The 21,517-nt window shown below is 42.0% G+C and overlaps 1 protein-coding gene across 11 annotated transcripts in view; it reads left to right on the top strand.

Annotated features, from left to right (window-relative positions):
* BTRC (beta-transducin repeat containing E3 ubiquitin protein ligase) overlaps positions 1 to 19,332 on the top strand; it is a 114,848-nt gene extending 95,516 nt beyond the window's left edge. For 7 of the 11 annotated variants that reach the window (XM_080348190.1, XM_080348197.1, XM_080348193.1 and 4 more), the window contains 10 exons: positions 4,084 to 4,180; positions 5,049 to 5,186; positions 5,662 to 5,780; positions 8,145 to 8,394; positions 8,675 to 8,725; positions 9,086 to 9,204; positions 13,411 to 13,521; positions 14,117 to 14,195; positions 17,806 to 17,999; positions 18,957 to 19,332. In XM_080348190.1, coding sequence (XP_080204316.1) covers positions 4,084 to 4,180; positions 5,049 to 5,186; positions 5,662 to 5,780; positions 8,145 to 8,394; positions 8,675 to 8,725; positions 9,086 to 9,204; positions 13,411 to 13,521; positions 14,117 to 14,195; positions 17,806 to 17,967 — 1,126 coding nt within the window. In that variant the 3' untranslated portion in view covers positions 17,968 to 17,999; positions 18,957 to 19,332. Of the gene's footprint in view, positions 1 to 4,083; positions 4,181 to 5,048; positions 5,187 to 5,661; positions 5,781 to 8,144; positions 8,395 to 8,674; positions 8,726 to 9,085; positions 9,205 to 13,410; positions 13,530 to 14,116; positions 14,196 to 17,805; positions 18,000 to 18,956 lie in introns of those variants that run through there. The other 4 variants (XM_080348198.1, XM_080348196.1, XM_080348192.1 and 1 more) reach the window with 2 other exon arrangements.
* Positions 19,333 to 21,517: the final 2,185 nt, after the last annotated feature.

Below are 21,517 nucleotides of genomic sequence, written 5' to 3'. Positions count from 1 at the left end.
GGGAACACTAAACTAGTCAGCAGTTCAGAAGAGAAGAGCTTTTTTAGGGGTGGCAGTGGGGCAGCATGTGCTATGAATTAGTTGTTTCCTGATAGGTCTGTTTGTTTTCCTCAGCAGATTTTCACTATTAGATATCTGTTTAATTTTCAAGCTGGAAGCTGAGGGTAGGTACCACGGAGAATAGGGGACTTTAGAAATGCAGATAGATTAGTTAATAATCAGCTGGAATAGCCTTACTACAATGTGGGTCTCACTCAAGTTTGAAGCTGCTCTGTTAACATTTCATTAGAACTTTACCTCTCAGGGGTACGTCCTTTAATACATAATTTTCTTTTCCAAGGGTGTCCCTAGGATGTTGGCAGAAAGGAAGCTGGGTATGAATATTTCATAAACAAGATAAAAGTGACAGCTCAGGCATTTTGGTTGCTATTAAAAAGAAAAAGATACAGAGTTGCAAACAAAGACTCCTGTTTTACAGTTAATTTTGTTATACTGTCTGTCTCAGGAAGTAAAGGCTAATAAATCAGGATTATGAAATGTCCTTTAAAAATAAATACTATGTTGAGCTGCTTCCAATAGTGCGATGTTTGTAAAAAATGTAAAATAAACACAAGCATGACAATGGTAACTTCTACGTCCTTTTTAGTGCCTTGTTCTCTCCAGGACTTCTGGTTTTGCTCTGTATTCTTGATGTCATAATAAGTCTGAAGAGGACACTGAGAGTTTTGTCCCTCCTGTTTCCCAAAGGCAGAAACAGTTTTCTCTTAATTCATCTTAGATGTTTGTCTAACTTTTCTTAAAAACCTTCACTGATGGAGATTCCCCAGAGTGTTAGAAAGAGACTCCTAAAATCTAGGATGTCTCCCTAGGTCCAGTTCAGCAGATTAGATTTAGCCTACACAGATGCACAGGACAGTTTCTCATTCTCTTTTTTGCAGTAATCTGTGCATGTTGGAAGGTGATGATGTTTCCTACATATTGCCTGCACTGGCCAAACATAATCCTATGTTTTCCTTTTGACATTCTCAGTTTTCCGTGTTCAGACCCTCCCCGATTACTCTACTTCATTCTCGGAGGGTGGTGTGATCAGCTGGGTCTCTGACTTCTGCTGAGGCATCACCAGGGTTTGGTGGGAAGCATTGCCCTGCATGCATTATGGAGGACACTCCATTTTATGCTTTCCAGTGAACATGTGCTTTTTTTTTAGCAGTGGTGTAATACTATTCTAAAACTTTTAATTGCCCTTTCTTTGAAAGTTCTACTTAGCTGTTATTTCTCATATTGCATACCTAGAATGTTACCAAGTCATGAACTTGGCACTTGTCCTTATTGAATTAGATTCTATTTCTTGTTTGGTATTTCTCCATTTTGTTACAAGCATTATGAGATTAATCCTGTCCTCCAAAGTGCTTGTAGCTTCTCCCAGCTTTGGTATCATTGGCCAGGTAATAAATGCATTGCCTATTCCATTCTTTGTTATTAAGGAAAATGCTCAGTAATGACACAGCTAGGACAGACTCCATGCAAGATCCCAGTTGCTATCGTGTTTGACAGCGCACCATCACTAAACTATGCTTTCCAGCCATTTGTGTGTCCATCCTTCAGCTCTTCAAAGATAATACTTTTGTAGCTAAGTCATGCAAATAGCTTGTGAAAATAAATTAGGTTGGTTTGACACGGTATCTTCTGGATTCATCAGCGGTGCCTATTGTTTGTCACCTTGTCATCTTCTACATGCTCATCTGACTCTGTGCTCTAGAACCACCAAGCTGTCAAAGTTGAGTTGATCGGTCCAACATTTATTTGGATATGCCTTCTCCCCTTCTTTTGAAAATGTAAGAGCTACATTTCTCTTTTTCCTGTTCTGTGGAACTTTACCTGTTCTCTGCATCTTGGCAGAGATCATAGCTGACAGTTCTCAAGTTGCTCCCTCCAGTTTTAGAAGTAACATTAGTACTGATTACTAGTCATGCAAACACATGACATTTCTAAAAAACAGCTGCAAAATCCTGCTTCTCATCTGAAAGCACAGTCACACTGTTACAGCACCTCTTCAGGTTTACACAGCGTCCTTGAGGTTGCTTTCACACAACAGGAGCAAGGTATGTCCTTTCAAATTGCCCTCTGATTAGCTCTAGAAGATACAACTGCAGGCCTATTGGGCTGATTGGGAAAGGCAGGCAAGAAATATACTGTGTAATTGCATCTCTGCCATATAGACCTCTATAGGTTGTAATCAAGGCTAATGCTGTGCATGGCAGAAGGAGGTGACTGGCTGGAGTTTGGAACAATAGATGGCTGGTGTTATTTGCTTAAAGCTCCTCACTTTGCACATGGGCTGCCTGATTCCAGCATTTGCAGCTCCTGGTTTACAACAGGAACACCCAGTTCCACAGCATAGTAGCCTTCACTGACAGCTTGTCAGGGAGCAGTAAGGGTTACACAGATTTAGAGAAATGTAAAACAGAAGCCTAAAATCTGGGCATGACTGTATCCATCTGAATACTTGATTGAATTGGCCGGTCATCAAAACCTGCAAACAATATTTCCTTTTATCACATAAGACCTGCAGCACGGCAGTCACTGGGATGCCATGGAAATTCCAAGCAATTCTTTAGCTGAACTGTAAACAACTAACTCTACATGCAGCAAGGCAAGGCTTATAGGTAACAACAAGACTTTATATTAGGTCAGCTAGTAAAGCTGCAAACAATAGTCAGCTTTTCAGGCACATAGACTTGTATACAGATTTCGTAGACCTACCCCAAGTCTTCCAGGATGTGTCCTAAGTGTTCTGTGTATCCCCAAAGCATTTTTCGTCTGCCTGGGCCAATAATTTTAATTTTCTTGTGTGGTCTTCCAGACTGGATCGCAGTAAATAGGCAACTATCTAGCTACAGTTAGCCTGCATCCGTGTGTCCCTGCCTCACATGTATTTGTCCTGTATGAGTGCCTGCTGGTCACTGTATTTGAAGACTCAGATGATTGCTCTGTTCAAAATGGAAACCACCTTTCTCTCAAGTTGTACTTGAAGTACTTTATTTAAAGAATTATCGAAAATTATTTTCTTGAGCATTTATTACTTTGTTTTTTCAGTCCTATAGTTTGCCACTGCCTTATAATCTAAAATTTTTGGTTCACTGTTGTGATTTCCTGAGTTCAAGTACATTAGGACAGCTAATGTACAAGTCTCTCAAATGAGTTTCAAGGTATATTGTATGGAAAGGACAAGAAAGAAATGCATATGAAGTATTGAACAATTAATTATGCCATAATGGAGCAAGAGAGGGAGAAGTGGAGAGCTGGCCTAGTGTAAACTCTGTGCTCTGATGCCAGGATTACACTCAGAGGCATTTGTGCCTCTCTCTGTTTTGTGAGGCATGTTGCCAGGCAGAACAGCAGTTAGTACGCCCATGGTGGGGTTTACAAGCTTCCACACCGTGTTTGGTGGCTTCTTAACTTCAGGATGAGGAATTAAAGTTTTTTACACAGCAGGTAGTGATTGCCATTTGCAGAAATTTTTTTTGTAGCAAAAATCTAGCTTGGGATATGAGTATTCCAAATCAGTGTTGAAATGAGGGAGGCACTGCAGATAAAGTGTTGCTTACCAAAATGTAGTAGTAGCAGTAAAATGTCCATGTACCAAAACTGATGTTGCTCCTGGTAATGCGTATAAAAGCTACTCTCGAATGCATAGTGAGTTTGAGGGTTCCTTGGCTTCTTTCATTTTCTTTGTACAGTTTATTTTAAAGGGCACCTCCAATATGGGTATGTGTATTGTGAGGGTGAGCCATTCTTACCTCCTGTTGAGTCGTGGCTCATGTCCATAACAGATAATATATTTCCCTTCCCTGGGTGACTGGGCACAGATTTTTCCTAAGTATTTCAGTGTCTAAATGCAACACAGACATATTGCAGGGCAAACAAACAAGGATCCACCGCATCTTACTGTAATTTAAGTTTGAATATGAATCTATCTTTGCTTTTCAACAGTGCTTACCCATTTGTGAAATGCCAGGAAAACCTTTCTCCAAAATGCTGAAACATGATTTGTGTTCAATGGGAGTGTTCTTTGTCTTCCAGGGGACAATACCTATTTAAAAATAAACCTCCTGATGGGACTGCGCCACCCAACTCCTTCTACAGAGCACTTTACCCCAAAATTATACAGGACATAGAGGTAAGAAGCAGCTTCCAAATGTGGTGAGTTTTTTGTTTGTTTCTTCATACATTTTCCTGATTTATGCAGGATGCTGTAATTCTGAGAATATTTCGTTCTCATGAAATACTTCATTAAATGTATCTGTGTTTGCCTGGAGTTTGTAGATCTGGGACAGTTATACGAGGTCCCAGGCTTCACCGCTTCCTTAGAAGATGAGTTGGATTTTTCAGTGAGCTGTTTGCAGATGGAATCTCTACACCTTGCACGTCAGATGTCACAGCAGCATTGTGCCATCTTGACTTTCTCTGTTCCACAATAGTTTGCTCCACCCACTGCAGATGAGACCTACTAAGATGCTACAGGGAGGAGATATCGGGAACTGAGCCAGGGAGAAAGAACGCTAAAGACTGCAGTTCTAAGACCCAGGGAAACAGGAGGCAACTGAGCGTGGTTGCTTTGTATCTGGTGTAAGGAAAATGCTGTGTTCTGGTAGTTTCCTAATGGCAAAAGTGGTGCTCACGCACTGTTGTGACAAGCTTCTCCAAGCCCTTGGCTAGAGCTTAGCTGAGATTTTTCTCTTCAGTTGCTTAGTCATTGAATCACAGGGGGTTAAAGGTTGGAGATAGAAAAAAGCTTTTAGGCCACTTCTTCTTCACCATTCTAGGTAACACTGACAAGTTTAGCCGTGATATGTTTTGCAGGCTTTTGTCCATTTAATTGGTTCTATAACATGTACTGCTTCTTCTAGAAAGCAATTATGTCATTGTGTGGGCCTGACTGCAGGAAAAAGCATGAAGAAAAGTATCTGCTGTCCTCTCAAACAAACAAAAAAAGGGGAGAATTCCATGCTTTATTTTTACTTCTCATTTGTCTTCTGTCTCTCAAGACAATAGAGTCAAACTGGCGGTGTGGAAGACACAGTTTACAGAGGATCCACTGCCGAAGCGAGACAAGCAAAGGGGTTTATTGTTTACAATATGATGATCAGAAGATAGTAAGTGGCCTACGAGACAATACTATTAAGGTGAGAATGCTCAAAAATGTTATACTAATGGCACACAGTGTCTATGCCATAAATAATAGTGTCCTCATTTCAGTAACAGCTATTCAATCTCTTGTGAGTAACATAGCCTTCTTCCCCCACCTCACACCTGCACAGCATGTGTGCCCCTTTCATCTGGCAAAGAGAGACTCTGTTTTCTTACAAACAAGACTTCACTAGCAGAGTCTTTGTCCATCAGTAATTACAGGCTATGTAATTACTGTGCCCTGTACCCTGATGAGAAGGGTAAAACCCATGTTCATAGTAAAGCAGTAATATCAAAGATGTTAGTGTATTGCATCAAAGAGCCTGTACAAGATTCTACAAATGCCACTAAAGATGTTTTAACAGCACTGTGGATGATGTGTTATAGTAAAAAACAGACCAGTCAAACCAGTAAGTGCTTAAAGATGAAAACCTTACTGAGCTGTCTGGTTTTAAATGTTTGCTGTCTTAGATCTGGGACAAGAATACATTGGAATGCAAGCGAATTCTCACTGGACACACGGGTTCTGTCCTGTGCCTCCAGTACGATGAACGGGTGATCATTACTGGATCTTCAGACTCAACAGTCAGGTGTGTGCTTGTGATTTGGAGCTTTCTGTTTGCCTCTGAGATCTTAGCCTTGCAAGCCACTGAAATGATCTTTTTTAAAATGTGTGCTATTCAGTCAGTTCCATGAAGTTTTTCAGCATATTTGTTCAGGAGTGTATTGTCCTTGTTTGTCAGATGTCCATGCAAATGGCTGTCAAGGAGAAATGAGAACCTAAGCAAAGGCCAGTCAAGGTCAAGATGACTTAGGAAGGCCATCTGGCACTTCACCAAGGTTTTGCATGTTTTGACATTCTTTGGAAATGTTTTACATTCTCCCTCAGAATAACTTTTTAAGTTGGTTGAAGTTTTGAAAGCAAGTCTGAAGATTTAGTCATCCATTGTCACTTAATTTTAACAAAAGATGTATGACTAGATCTCCTGTGAGTTTCAATTAAATTTCAGCATGATGTTTCTTTTCATTCAATCTTTCTAACCTTGCTTCCCTTCCAGTCTCCAGTAGAAGGCTGGGGACCTCAAGTCAGCACATTTGGTTCATGTTGTGTAGATGTGAAGTCCACAAGACATATTGCACGATCCCAGAGAATCTAAGACCTACAGTGTAAAGACAGGCACATATGAGTTAGTGAATTGCCATATGAACTTGGATGTGAAGAAGCAAGTTGATGTTGTTATATATTTTCTTCTTGTTAAAGTACAAACAATGCCCATGCAGTGAAGTTGCAGACAACAAAAAGCTGTGTCAGTGGCCTTTTCTGAAGCTATTAGCAGATGTTCCTGTTGCTGCAAGCTGCTCATGGTTATCACCGTGCTTGCACGTAAACTAGCACTGTTAAGCTCATTACCATTATATTTAGTTCATGTGTTGCATGCAGTCTTCCGGTGCTGGTAGATTTTGGGGTCCTATCATTAGTAGTAATCCAGAATTTTGACAAAATTGCCTGCCTGGAGATGGTGGTGGGAGCTGCACTGTGCTAAACAGATCGCAGAAGGAGAGGCTGATTTCTGCAACAAGCACTGTCACCTTCCATGCCAGGCCAGGCAGGCCAAGTTGCAGACTGACTGCTTGCCCAGAAATACTTTGTTTCCTACTGTATCTATAAATGTTCATGCAGACCCCAGGGGCATATAGGATGCATCGTTTTTATCCTTGGGTCTCCTCAGGAAGAGGGGCTTCATCCAATAGACAGTACAGATGGGTTCTTAGTGCTTCTGAGATCTCAGGGATACTCTTGTCCAAAGAAGTCAGTGGTTCTCCAGCTCCTTTTCATTTTGCCAACCCTACTTGCAAACTGCTTGTAAGCTAATGGGTTAGGTCTTTAGTTTGTGGGATTTTTTTTCTTTGCATTTTGTAATTGGAATGTACATTTCTTTCTCATTTATAGTCCAGATTTTGATGCACTTCAGTCTCCATAAGTTAGAAAATAAGACATTAGAAGTCTTTCTCACATCTTGCCTTTTGTTACTGCTCGCTTTATTGGCTGATGAAAGTTTTAACTTCTGCTATGTCTGGTGTCCCTGATGATACAGCCATTTTCTGCTCTCACATTAGTGTATTTGGGATACAGGTGTCATAGTACCAAAAGAAATCTCTTTATGTAGGGTAGAAGAAGTTTGGCAACAGAATAGCCCAAAAGAAACATTTTTAAGGCTTAAAATCTTCATTTCAAGTCCTAGAAGTTCTACATGAAGCCTTTATCTAACTTTCATCTTAAATTATCTTTCAGCTGAAACAGTTGGTTCCAGTAACATTAAATTGACATAAATGCTCTGTCTTAATTTGGGTATTCAGCACATTCCTGGAATGTAGCTGTGTACCAGATGCACTGCAAGGTAAATGCAATTCATGGTGCAACTTGTGGCAATTACTTATATTTGTTTGGAAAGCATTATCTTGCCTTCTGCTTCTGTTTAAATTATCCTTTGAGTTGATAATCCTGAGAGATTATTACAGGTCAAAAATTAAACCTGTCATCGAACTTCCTTCTCCACAGGTCATGATTAAGTACTCATGCACTGGAAATGGAGTGTGTGGTAGACTGACACACCAGGAAACATCAGTCTTTAAGGCCATGATCTCCTGTTTTTCTTCAGCCCTAAATTCCCTTAATTAAAGAACGGTTTTTGTGACTGGGTTATTTTGTGGCGTTAACTGCTTTGCAGGGTTTTTGGCTGCTGGACTGTTTCAATGTATGCATAGTCAACAGGTTTATATAATACATCTTTTAATGAACTCTTTAATGGATGTAGATATAACATGTGGTGTTTGCTTCTCTAATATTGCTGGAGAGTCAATTACTTTCCCTATCCCTCTCTCACTCTACAGAAAATTCACTGTATGGGGTTTTTTTAACTCTCTTCTCTCTGGTTTGAAATTTGAAACTGCAGGGTGTGGGACGTAAACGCAGGCGAGATGCTGAATACCCTGATTCACCACTGCGAAGCAGTACTGCACCTACGCTTCAATAACGGCATGATGGTGACGTGTTCCAAAGACCGCTCCATTGCTGTGTGGGACATGGCTTCACCAACAGACATCACCCTGAGGAGGGTGCTTGTAGGGCACCGAGCAGCCGTCAACGTGGTGGACTTTGATGACAAGTACATTGTATCAGCATCCGGTGACAGAACTATAAAGGTGAGGTGTTTCAGGAGCTTTTTAGTTGCAGCACTGGGGTATTTAATAACCAAGAACGGTGACCAGGCAGGATAGATGGTCCCCAGCAGTTATTACACAGATCATCCTTTAGAAGCAGTGTTCTCTTGATGCTCATTTCTACTCATCCCTCCTCTGTTGAGCTTGCACAACTTGTTTATAGAGCTGTACAGCAAATCAGGTTCAGGTACAGATGCAGTTGAAAAAGAACTTTTTTTTCTGTGTTCCTTTTCAACTTGACCACTTCCATAATCTGTTTCAGCATCGGTCATTCAAACAGTTGTCAGAGGGCAGCATGGGGTCAAAAGTGAAGGTGAGTGGATGGGAGTCGCTTCAGTGTTACAATGATCTCAATCTGCAGCATTAAAAATAAGGAAAATCAAGACCCTGTGTAGACTAAATCATAGCCCAGGAGTGCTAAAGCCTGATTTTGGAAGCTAATTCTCATATGGTGTGGCAAAAATCTTCTGTGTACTCAATCTCCAGTGACTCAAGCTGCTAACAGTTGCAGACTATAGTCATAAGTCATCAGAGGGGTAATTTTCCCAGTCTTAATGATAGCATCTTCAATTAAGAGCATTCTGGATGCACTTATCATACAAATACCAGCTTTTGTTAGTCTTTTCTTAGTAATTTTGTCTCTGTGTGATTCCCTCTCCCCTTCCTGTCACAGGTATGGAACACTAGTACCTGCGAATTTGTGCGCACCTTAAATGGCCACAAACGAGGCATTGCATGTCTGCAGTACAGAGACAGGCTAGTAGTGAGCGGCTCTTCAGATAATACTATCAGGTGAGAGACACACTCCCATTGCAGAGTTCTGTGCAAGTATATTGTCTCTGATTCCCTAGGATGTGCAGGGGTTAGGCAACTGAAGTGCTCTGTACTCTTGTCATCTTTGAAATATGTTTTCTTCTAGAGAACATTGGGAACTACTGGAAAGAGATATTAGAAGCCTGGTTTACTGTGTTGTCTTTCATCCTCTGTATCCCAAGAGTCCCATACAAATCAACAAGTTGCATTGCTCTGACAATTCTGGTGTATGAAGGAGCTGGCAGGCACCACTTTATGTGATGTCCTCTTGTGATATTTTAATTGGCCTATGTGTCTAGTTAAAGGGGTCAGATTTGCAGTAAGAGGCATTTAATCCTCTGCAGAAATCCTCCTGGGCTCTCGCCAAACTCTTCTTGTGGTACTTGGCACCTGGTTAAGTTTGGAACAGCTGGCTTAGAGCATGAAGTTCAGTTTGCTGCCTTTTGCACTTCTCCAGCTGCCCTGGTTGCAATCTGAGATTTAACTCCTTCTGGTCTCATGAGCCAGGATTTCTCCCAACCTCCTGCAGCTGCTGGCAGAGGGATGTCCCACTACAGAGCAAGCTGGAATAGTAATGTGCATGACATAGGGAAATGGCCCTGTCATGCAAACAAGAGTAAGACCAACCTTCCTTTTGTCATTGCATTAAATTAGTTGTCTGCTTTCTGATAAAACTTGAAATCTGGACAGGGTAAGCAGAAACCCTTCATTTTGCCTGTCAGTAATAATTTCTCCTCAGCAGGAATGATTCATGCCACTGTTTCCCTGTGGACTTTACTTGCAACACACAGCCTCTACCTGCTTTGCATTCTGTAGGAAAACGGTGGTCCCTTGGTTGACATCACCAGATCATTGTGCCAGACCTTTGTATTGGACTGTCTGAGAGCATGACCAAGAGAGCTGGAACTTTTGTCTCTTAATCAGGGGAAAAGTATTACAAGCTTTGTATGAGTAGAACCACGTGGTGAGAACTCCGACACTTCAAACAGAAAAAAACAACAACCTCTGCCATTGTACTGTGAAACGTGGACTCAGAATTAGAGCAAGAAATAGTTAAATATTACAGCAGTTAGGGAAGGATCTAAAATATGACTTGCAATGCTAATAAAAATAAATGTCAAGATAGTGATAGTGGTGAAGAGGAATACAGTTACTTTAATGCTTACATTTGACAAAATCCCTTGTTGACAGATAAATTGTGCTAGAATTTCAGGAATGCTGGCAGTGAATCTTAATGGAAGTCAACTTTGGCAGCTGTGTGGCCAAGGCACAAGGCTTACCTGGACACATCATTTTCTCCCAGCCATTAGCAGAGGGCATAAGTCAGTGGAAGGGTGACAAAGAATGGGCAGGTTTCTAAATCATCTTTGGTGGTGGCTTGTTGCTTCATATGTTTGATTTTAATTCATTGTAAAATGCCAAATGTTGCATGTTGGCCTTTCAGTAGAGACCGCCTCCTGACACAGAATTTGAAGTTCATTGTTCCTTAGCTGCAGGGAAACGTTTTTCCAAAAGATGACTCTATGTTTTCTAGTTTTGCAACTGCAAACATAAGGACCTTTGAAGCTGAGAAATCAATAGCCTTCTTCTGTAGAGAGTCTCCCATACAAAAGTGATTTGGTTTTTGTTTTAGGCCAGTAATTTCACCTGTTTAAAAGGACACAGCTACATAGGCATCACTATCATTGTGCTGATTTCCATCTGGTAGAAACTGGTCCATCGAGTTAAATCCAATCACTTCAGTATCTTAGCCTCTAGGCCCAAAGTTCATAATTGCCACAGACAAGCATGGTATAGAAAGAAAGGAAAAAAAAAAAAAAAGATAATTTAGAGCAAGAAAACAGAATCAGACAACATCACCTGGGGTTCATTGTTAAATGAGTGGTTGATATGCATGTGTGTATCTTGCCTCCAGTGTGTGCATGTATGGGGATCTGGTACTGGGCTGCTTAGACAGCAGCGTTCTCTCTAGGAGATGGGGATTCAGGCTCGCCTGCTTTCTGTGCATCTTCCAGCTCTGCCAGGACTTCTGGTGAATTAAAAGCTGAGATAATTGCAGACTTCCCTCTACTTGCAGAAGTTCTCCCAAAGCTATAGCAAGGAAGAGTGGTACTGGTTTTGACTGTGTACACTTTGGAGTGAATTTTTTTGTTTGGTTGTTTTTTGGGGTTTTTTTTTTCGCCCTTTGGCTATTTAAAGAAGTAGAAGGTTATCAAATCTAGGAGGTATCCTTGGCGCTGATTCTGCTAGGAGATTCTGCTCTTATATAGCAGTTATGCCTTTTGTACATGAAGGCCCATTCCCCACATGGCTGGGGACACTATCATCTCTCCTAATCAGATTCAGGTAAAACCTCAAGGTGGGACCTGAAAATACACGCCTGAGTTGTGTGATGCAGCCTCTTAGAGGTACTGACAATCTCAGGATTGATGGCAAGGAATGGAAACACATGGCATGAAAGTTCCTGGCACAAAATTCCTCTTCAGACCTTTCTGCACCAGTTCATTTCTGGCATTGTCCATCCTGTTTACAGTCCTTGGGAGACTTGATGCTCTCTGACCAGCCAGAGTGCCTTTGGCTGACCTTTGCCATGGAGTTGCTTGCTCTGACCTTGCCTGGTGTGCTGGTACTCATGTGAAAACTATTCAGATCTTCACAGATAAACTTCATGCATCGAAGAATCACCTTGTGCTCCTTGTTGGCCTCAAACATGGGCATAGACAAATCCTTACACAGTTCTGCAGTGATGAAAGAGTTCTGTTCACTCCTCTGTTGTCCGAAGTTGAGAGCAGCTTGACCATGGCAGGACAGCTGCAATCATTATCCACCAACCTTGGGCACACATTCACTGGGTCTGGATTATTCCCTCGGGGACCTCTAGAGTGAAATATGTAGGGACAATTTATCTCCTTCTGTGTCTGTCTCTCAAGAAGAAGTGAACTGACCCCTCAGCAGCTGTGCTGCTTCGAGATATGTCACCAGAGAAATTCCACAAACCACCCATATTTCTCAATGCTGTGAAGTTCATGTCAGTCTGAATGCTAAATGACTGAGCATTTAAAAACACTTGTGACTGCTGTCTTTCAGCTGTGTGTCAGGGAGCCACAGAAGATACTGGTATTAAAAGACTCCTGTATGAGCAGAGCATGTCTTAGCTGGAGGTGGAACTCCTCTAGACAATATATGTCAAAGAATTTCAGTTGTTGTAGGCAAACAGTCTTTCTTTATCTATCGTAATAGGGAGTCATGTCAAAGAGCTAACAAAAGTACGGAAAGCAAATAGATTTACTTCGTAACTGTTTCAAGCATTTGTTTAATATTTTTCAAGATAGTGTGTAAGTGTAAAATTAATTTACTTTAATTTATTCTCCTTGCTAAAAACCTTTCACAAAGCCCAAAACTCTGAGATACTTATAACTGAGAGAATAACGTGTTGCTGAATCCCCTACTGGGATCCTGTGTACTGGTTTTGGTGCCAGAACTTTTTTAAAATGTTGGATTATTAGACACAACAGAGAGCCACAGGAATTATTTGAGAGCAAGAAGAAAATGCATTACAAATAATAAATATAGAGTGCCAATTTTTGCTTATGCATAAGGTGTCTAGATTATAGAGTAAGCATACTTTCGTGACAAGTAAAAAGGACTTGTTAATTCTTATACCTTTCACCACTGTATCAATGTCTAAATTTGTCTGATGGTAGTCTCCAAATCAGAAGTAGGCACGTAGGGGTACAGAATGGGGCATGTGCCCTGTGAAGGTGATCTTACCATGGGAACAAGCTGCCAAGGGGATTGGTAAGTCTCCCTCTCTTAATGTCTTAAAATCAAGGCAGGATGCTTTTATGAAAAATCAACTTCAGTAAAATGAAGTTACGAGGCTCACTGTGAAGATAACTGGGAGGTATCCTGTGTTACGAGAGCAGTAGATACTAGAGACAACTGGTACTAAAAATTTTGGATCTCTGGCTCATTTCCTGTGTGATACTGTAACAGGGTCATGTTGAAAAGCATGCATCTGCTTGACAGCAGGAAAAGGAATTATTAAGGTAGTTTGTTTCTTCTTTGTTATTTCGTCATAATCTTTATTTCTAAGTTTCCATTAAGTGCAAGCAAAGACCACGTATTTTGTTGCAATGACCAAATACTCAAAACTTCTTAGTGCTTCTTTGTACTCTCTTCTAGACTGTGGGACATCGAGTGTGGGGCATGTTTACGAGTACTGGAAGGCCACGAAGAGTTGGTGAGATGCATACGCTTTGATAACAAGAGGATAGTCAGCGGGGCATACGATGGGTGAGGCTGTCAGTGCAGTCAATTCCTTGCATCTTCCTGTCTGTCTCAGTTTTTCACATCCCACTTTGCTGTATGTTCCTTATAAATAGTAAATTATTTTTCTGTCATACCAAGTGGACCTTATCATGGCCAGAAAATCAGGACGATGCTATAAAGTATAACTTTTTTTCTTTTCTTGAAGTAAGTCAGTGTGATTTGATGTGTGTGGTCCAGTTCTTTAGCTTGTAAGAATATCTGACTGATTCAACCTGAAACCTCGTATAGGTGAAACACTGGTAAGAACAATCTTTCCCATGTCTTCTGGACCATTTGCCATTACAGACTTAGGCGTCTGCACTCCCACATGTTTCTGTTAGTTATTACCACCTGCTTTTTATGTGTTTTACTTTGTTAGCAGTATATTTTTTTCCTCCCATTAAGCTCTGTAAGCTTTACAAAGGGGAAATGCAAGAACAGGTCTCCAGAAAGATTGCTGTAATTTTACTTGAACTGGTGTATTAGCTAAGCTGTACTAACAGTTAATTTTTTTTTCTGTGAGCTGTCAGTCTTTTCTCTTTGACAAAGCTGTGATGTTTGTCTGTTTTTTCACTACTAGGAAAATTAAAGTATGGGATCTTGTGGCTGCTTTGGACCCCCGTGCTCCAGCAGGGACCCTCTGCTTGCGAACTCTTGTGGTAAGAGTTTTTGATGGGAGTGGTGGAGGGGACAGAAAAGTGTGCTTGATTGGGGCTATCTTCAGCCATGAAAACTCCAGTCATGTTAGCCCCAGCCTGTGGGATCTAGAAATCATTTCTAGAGGTCTGGCTTTTTTAGGTGCTCAACTTTTATCTTAATGTTGCAAACTGTAAGGCATTGAAAGTTATAACCTGTGGAGTTCAAGGGTGGGTGTCAAGACGATGGGACCAGACTCTTTTCAGTGGTGCCGAGCAATAGGATGAGGAGCAACGGGCACAGACTGAAACATAGGAGGTTCCATATGAATATGAGCAGAAACTTCTTTACTTGGAGGATGACAGAGCACTGGAACAGGCTGCACAGAGAGGCTGTGGAGTCTCCTTCTCTGGAGACATTCAAACACACCTGAACACATTCCTGTGAATTTTAGGTGAACCTGCTTTAGCAGGTGGGTTGGACTAGATGATTTCTAGAGGTCCCTTCCAACCCCAACTGTTCTGTGATTCCGTGAGTTTTCACTTACTTTTTAACAGTTTTGTTCTGTGATTTGAAGTTAATAACTAAATCCATTTTTGAGACTTGGAATCCATGTCCCAATGGGTTTACTTTAGCCTGTGTGTACCTAATGTTGTAGTAGTAAGTTTTCTTAATTTTTGACATGAAATTTCTTAAAGCAAAGTAGTACATTCCAAATTTGAGGAACAAGAACAAAAGCACCCCTTGGATTGTGTTTACCTGGCTTTTGGGTGTTTAAGGAAAAAGCAGATAGGGACTGGAACAGACAGTGAAATTACCTCATCCTTAAACAGCAACTGCTACTTTCATTCCATCCATTGGTATTTAGTGCAGGTCCGATGATGGTGTGGTTAAAATGCTATTGTGTGAGTGTTAATAACACTCATAGTTGTGCTTAGCAGTGGCTCTGCACTGGACTTGCAATAATGTGGGAAGGTTGTGAGAAAAATGCCAGTACAGCCAAGGCCATGGAGTTCCTAGAAGCATTCTTCCATCACATTCTCCCTAACAAACTTCCACTGTTGCTGGGGAAAAAGGGCAATTTCAATCCAGTACCAAATTCTCATTGAAAAAGAAGTACTAAAAATATATGGTTTTTATCTAAGTGTTTGGGTTGGTGTATGTTAGACCTTTTCCTGCTGTGGCATGTGACTGCAGTCTGTGCTCTACACTAAGATCCCACTGAGGCTGTCTGATTCTCTAAAAGTGTGGTTACCTTCACCACCTGACCTTCTGCACATGCATCCACCACCTGAATTGCTATTGTTGCCGTAGATTCCACTAAAGTATTTTACTTCACATTTAGCACAGGCTGTGAGGGTCACGGTGACTCAGCCAACAGGCAGTAGATCATTAAGCCATGCTCTTTTCCAATCATGTATTTGGACCATAAGCTGCGGAGTAAGAGTCTGTGAGAGCCTTGGATGCCTGCAGGTGCTATGTTAAAAAACCTTTTTGTTAGCCAAATAGAACTGCAAATAGCTTCATGGCCAAAATCCAGAAAAAACCCTTTGTCATTGGCCACCCAGTTGCAAACTATGGAACAACTCCGTGCTCATGAACACATATCCTGAGAGTCTAAGACTTCAGCTTGGTATTAGCAGTGTTCCTGCTCCAGCCTGAGACAAATTTGTGCCTAGGAACCTGTAGACTTAATTTAACTGGTGTGATTTCCTCTGCATTTTCCAGCAGTGGACAGCCAAAGTGCCCCAGCTAATTATATTATAAATCAGAAGCGATGGGAAGGAAACACTGTAGGAATCTCAACACATGGATACTCATAAATCCCTGTTTGATAGTGATGGAGGGGGCAAAAATTGGAGGGGGCAGGGCAGAGGAAGCTGTTGAGATGCTTTTAGGACTTTTCATGTTTATGACAACAGGGTGTCCTTATATGTGCTTACCCATGGTTTGTTGGGTTTTTTTTCTCTTCCCTCGGACTCCAAAATTAAACCTGGCTGCACAATGAACAGTGTGAGTCTCCTGCTGCTCGTGTTCAATTTTCAAACAGTAGGAGGAAAGTGCACAGATAACAAATGTTCGCTGCATGCCAGGTCCCTTCCAGTTTTGTCTTCCGTTAGCTGGAACGACAGTCACATGAATTTGACAGAAGCTTTCCAGGCACAGAATAAGCACACAGTTCAGTTTTCCTTATGAGCTTAAGAGTCCAGGTCCTTGTGGCCTCAGCTGAGAGTGCACATTCTGCTTATTGCTGCTGCAACAGCAAAGGGCAGGTGCTGTGTGGAACTTCTAGGGTAGCCTTACTTAGCCTGTAGTGACTGGGAGCAAAAAGGGGGTTTTGGAAACAGTTTTTGGAAGTACCTCTTTCTCTCTTGGTGTCTTTATGAGCAGTTCCTCAGTGGATCTGACTGCTGTAGTGATATTTTTAGCAAGAACTTCTTCACTGCTACAACACAGACTCTGGAAGAACATTTTTCTTTGGAATAGGTGGGAAGATAGAAACCCATAAGGTATTTTCGAGACAAATTTGACTTGTGGTTGGATGGTCAGAAAGGTTCCAAAGACTGAAACTTTTTAAAAATTTATCTTAAAAATAGAATCTTGTTTGTGTGTGTGTGTATTTTCAGTTAATTTTAATTTTAAAATGCAGAGTTTCAGTTTAAAGCAGCTGTTGTGCTTTTCTAACCAAGCTATATTTTTGTAGTCCTGTGCCTGAAGACAGAGGCTTCCTGTTTAGTAGCTAACAATTTTCTTTTGTCTAAATATTTGAGAAACCTGTATTTTCAGTACTACAATATTTTAAAGTGTGCTCTTTTTTCCCTGACCCTAAGCCTCTTAAAACAAATGAGCACTAAAGAGGAGCATGTGTTAAAAGAACAGATAAGGGCTGCTCTGCTTGGATGGTTTCTATTCCCTTCTGACCAAGGAGGAGGCCGCTGCTCACTCTTGTAGCAGTGCAAGCATCAAGAAAAAATAGGGAACACAAAAGGAAAGCATAGTGGATTTGCTTTGTGCTATCCCAGATCTTGCGATTACCTCCTGTTAATTACAGTCTGAACTCTTGCCAAATGGTCATGCCATTTCCTCTCAACCTCAGAGCAGAATGCAAAGTGACTATAGAGAATGCGCTTTCTACTTCATATTTTCAGAGCTTCTTGAGAGGAATTATTACTGTGTCACTGGACTTTACGACAGGCTTCTTGGTGTTCTCCAGTATTAAGCTCTTTCCTCTTTAGTGGTGGCAATGATGCCAGGTCTTGAATGCAAAGTTCTCATCTCTCCCCCTGTAACCTACTGCATCTGGGAATGCTGTGATTTTGGGAGTTTCTCTGTGCTTCTGTCAGGCTGAAGTGTGTTGTGGAGGGAGCTTGGGTTGTTCTGCATAGTTGGTGTATGGGGAATGGAAGAGTAAGGGGATGGCTGTAATAGAAACTTCCTCTTAGCCAAGAACTCATATGCAGCAAACTCCTTTCACTGCAAGAGTTCTTAGTTTACATTATATGATGTGTCATGTGGGTTTTACTGAGAAATGAACGTAAAGCTAGAATCCAAGCCCAAGTTCATAATCCCTGCTCCATCCTAGGTGCTAGCAGGTTTCTGAAGTAATGTGCTGTGTCTCCCACTTGCATTTAGGAGCATTCTGGAAGAGTCTTTCGACTTCAGTTTGACGAGTTCCAGATTGTCAGCAGCTCACATGATGACACCATCCTCATCTGGGATTTTCTGAATGACCCAGCTGCCCAAGCAGAATCCACTCGTTCCCCATCCAGAACATACACCTACATCTCAAGATAAATAACACTACACTGTACCTCACACTCGCACAGGTAAAAAAAGAAGGCTCAGAGGGAAGCATGCTGCTTGAATAACGAGCTGGGTCTATCAATATTTCTCATCTTGGTTGGACAGTAATTACAGTGTCCTGTAAGAGGTTTGATAACTGAGAATAGGGACTTTATTTTAGGCTTTGTGGCGCGTCACGTCTATAAGTTCCCCTGAAGAACTCCTCCTCCTCTGTCCATCACCATCAATAATTAAATCAGCTATCAGTGCAGCCCAGAAGGAAGAAGGGTTTCTGCAGGGCGAGCAGAGCAGCTGCTGCCTAACAAGGGGATGCAGATGGCCTGACCCTGGGCAGTTGTCACCAGGCAGGAGGGCTTTGCCAAGAAGCGTCAGCTTTATTCCCTCCCTCTGAAGTGGCGACCATTCTTCTCAGTCTGCAGCAAGCTGATTCAAGAGAACAGTATGGCTAGGAGAGGAGACACTGAGGCACAAGCCCAGGTGAATTAAATTGAGATGCATCAGTGTGCAAAATCACTTGCTGATAGGGCCCTTGTTCTCTATAGCACAGCATGGGTGTTAAATTTTTCATGTCAAAGCCCGACTGGTTTGGTCATCACCTTGCCCTTTTGTTTTGGCCAGCACAATGTGGGGAAGACATAATGTTTTGTGTATTTGGGTTAGTTGTAAAGTGGGATATCATGATTGCCCACTTTGGTGGGTACATGCACCATTACTGTTAGTAGCTTGAGAAAAATGGCAGAAGAGCTGGCACACTTCTGCAGGGGTTAGTGTCCACAGTGACATTTTGCCCATGAAAATGCTCTGTCATGGTGCACATCTTGTGTCCTGTTTGACTGGTAAATATGAAGTGATGCTCTGGAGCTGTTAGATCAGCCATCTTGATTTTCTCAAACATTCTGGTCAATCAGATGTTCTTTTAAATCATTAAAAGGTTTGGTATGAATGGGGTTTGTTTGGTTTGTTCTGTTTTTTGTTCCCAGGACTCGTTTAAGCTGCAGTATTTAAATTATCTGCCAATGCCAGGACAAAAGAACTATCCACATAACCAATACTTGCTGAAGAGAGAGGCTCTCAGACATTTTTCTGGAACAAAGTTGGCATGCGGTTGATCTCGGACAGGGTCTACTCAGCGCGGCTGACTGCTAAAGTGCTGCTATATCAGAAGATGACTTTTATCTTTCAAGAACAGTTAACATTTTTAAACCTTCCCGTCCCTTTCCTCCCTCATCCCCCTCTTCCTGTTCACTTCTCTTCCCTTTACCCTCTTTGGTTCCCTTCCAAACCCAGTCACAGATGTTCTATGAATATATTTAAGATGTTGCCAGAATGTGTTGCTTTGCTGTTAAGCAGAAGACTTATAGCCACAGTGCATCCTGCTGAGAGAAATCACTCCAGGGTGGGTGGGAGGGTGGGTGGGAAGGAGGCTGCTACTCTCAGACTGAAATCAATATCCATTGCTAGGCCTTTGAAAAAGCATTCAGCTCTGAAGAGCAACAGAAACACTTATAACAGCCAGACCAGCCCCCCTGCCAACTTCCCTGCGGCTTTTGGCTGTTCTGACAGCAGACTTATTTTTTGTGGAGAGAGGACCCTTGAAATTTGACTGTTATGAGCCAAATCCATCTCTTTCCTCTCTTGCCTGCTCTGCTAACCCTTTAGAAGCTGGATGTGTATTGTAGTATCCCTTAACATCTGCTTGGCTGGGGAATGCTAGTCCGTGAAAAGTTGAACTCTCTTCTGCCAAAGTCCCGAGCATGATGGACTGGGGCTGAGATCCTGTCCACACCCATCCCAGGTGAAACGTTGGCCCAGGGCAATATTTCACTAGCAAAGGGTTTGTCTGTACCATCGTCCTCCTGCTGTTCTCCCTGAAGACAGTGTGTTGCTGAAGGCTTATGAATCATTCTGTGAATTGAAGAAATTTTGGGGCTAGAGTAAGGAAGAAAGCTGGACATTGCTCTTTTCTTTCCATTCCTTCTCCCTCAAAGAGGCTGTAGCTGGGTGCTGGAAGAGGGAGCTGCCAAAAACCTTGTGGAACTCTCAAGATCAAGTCACCCTTGGGTGTTGACAATACACAAACACTCAGGCCATTATGGTAAGATTTTGCTCACATGAACAGTAGCAGGGCACAGTCCCCTGGTGATGGCAGAGAGTAAAATGAGTATGGCCATGAGTACAGGCAGCATGGTCAGCAGTGGCCCCAGGCTGGTTCTGCAGCATTTCTGGGGCTGGCCTTGCGAGAAAGCCTTTGGAGGGAAAACCTTTGGTGTGCTGCTCTAACCTATGTGCATGCTGCATTGCAGTTTAGGGACACAGGCTCATTAGTCCCTTCGCTGATAGCTGAGCTGGTTCTTTGCTTTCTAGCTGAGGCTTTTGCAAATTAACATTGTTGAGTAGATAAAAATAGCCCTAAGCAGAAGAGACATGAGAAGCCATTCTGCTTGTCTCTGAACTAGACAGGCCTAGGAGAAAACAGCTCTTTTTACAGAGCTGGAAGGAATTGCAGCAGACACGCATTTAGATCGGGAAAGATTATGCAAATCAGTCCTTGGCCATTCCGGCTTTGGGCCCAAATCTTCCACTGTAGCTCTTGAATAATCCCCATTGCCTTAGTGGGGAGTTCACCAGTCCCACAGTAGGAAATCAAGGCCCTTTGTCTCTGGGCTGGAGGGGTTTTAAACGGGCTTTGTTACACCCTCTAAACTGGAACCTGGCAGATGAGAAATTTTTTTAAGCTGTTCTCATCAACTTCACTTTGCTGAGGAAGTAGTTGAATGGATTCTAGTTGCTTGGGATGCTCTTTTACCACCAATGAAATTTTGCAAGGAGCTGGGCCAAATGTCTTCAAAGAGCAGTCCAGAGGGCTTAAATCATTTTGATAACACCTAAGACATACAAGAAGGCAATGGAGTTATGGAGGAAGGGAAAGCTGGTGCTTGGGGAGTACCTGGTGCAGTTCCTGAAGCTTGGGGGCAGCAGTGTTGGGCACTAAGCTCCCTGTATTTCCATTGAGCCTAGAGACTACATGATTTCTGAAGAGCATCTCAGAGCGTGTGGTGACACTCCTGTTTTCTGTTTGAACTACTACTGTGAAAGAGTTAAACAAGTTAACAGCTTGACTCTGTTCAGGTAGCACCTGACAGTGTGGCTTACCTCTGCAGAGTCATAAAAGTTCTGAGTTACAATGATAAGTTCATCCACAACTAATTTTGGCACCAATTCTAGGTCTAAGAAGGCTGTTCTGAATTTCAGGCAGCTCTGTGTATCAGGCATACTGCAGTCCCTAAGCCAAAGTGGCAAGGGAGCAGAGAGAATCAAAGTTTACGTCCCAGACTTTGATGAGTTGAAGTTCTAAGTCTTATTCTTGATGTTATTTGAACACTGTTCCTCTAAGTTCAGTTATCACAAGGTCTGCAGCATGGGTGCACATCAGCAGGCCTTTGTATAACCTTGGCTGCAGATTTAATAGTTATTTTCCGCAGTTTGATCATCCCCTGTCTTTTACATTTAGGTTATTGTCCAAAACTATGATCTGTTACTC

This window comes from Nesoenas mayeri, assembly GCF_963082525.1.
Source record: "Nesoenas mayeri genome assembly, chromosome: 7".
In the NCBI taxonomy this organism is placed as follows: domain Eukaryota; kingdom Metazoa; phylum Chordata; class Aves; order Columbiformes; family Columbidae; genus Nesoenas; species Nesoenas mayeri.
This window is presented reverse-complemented; position numbering and strand designations above follow the sequence as displayed.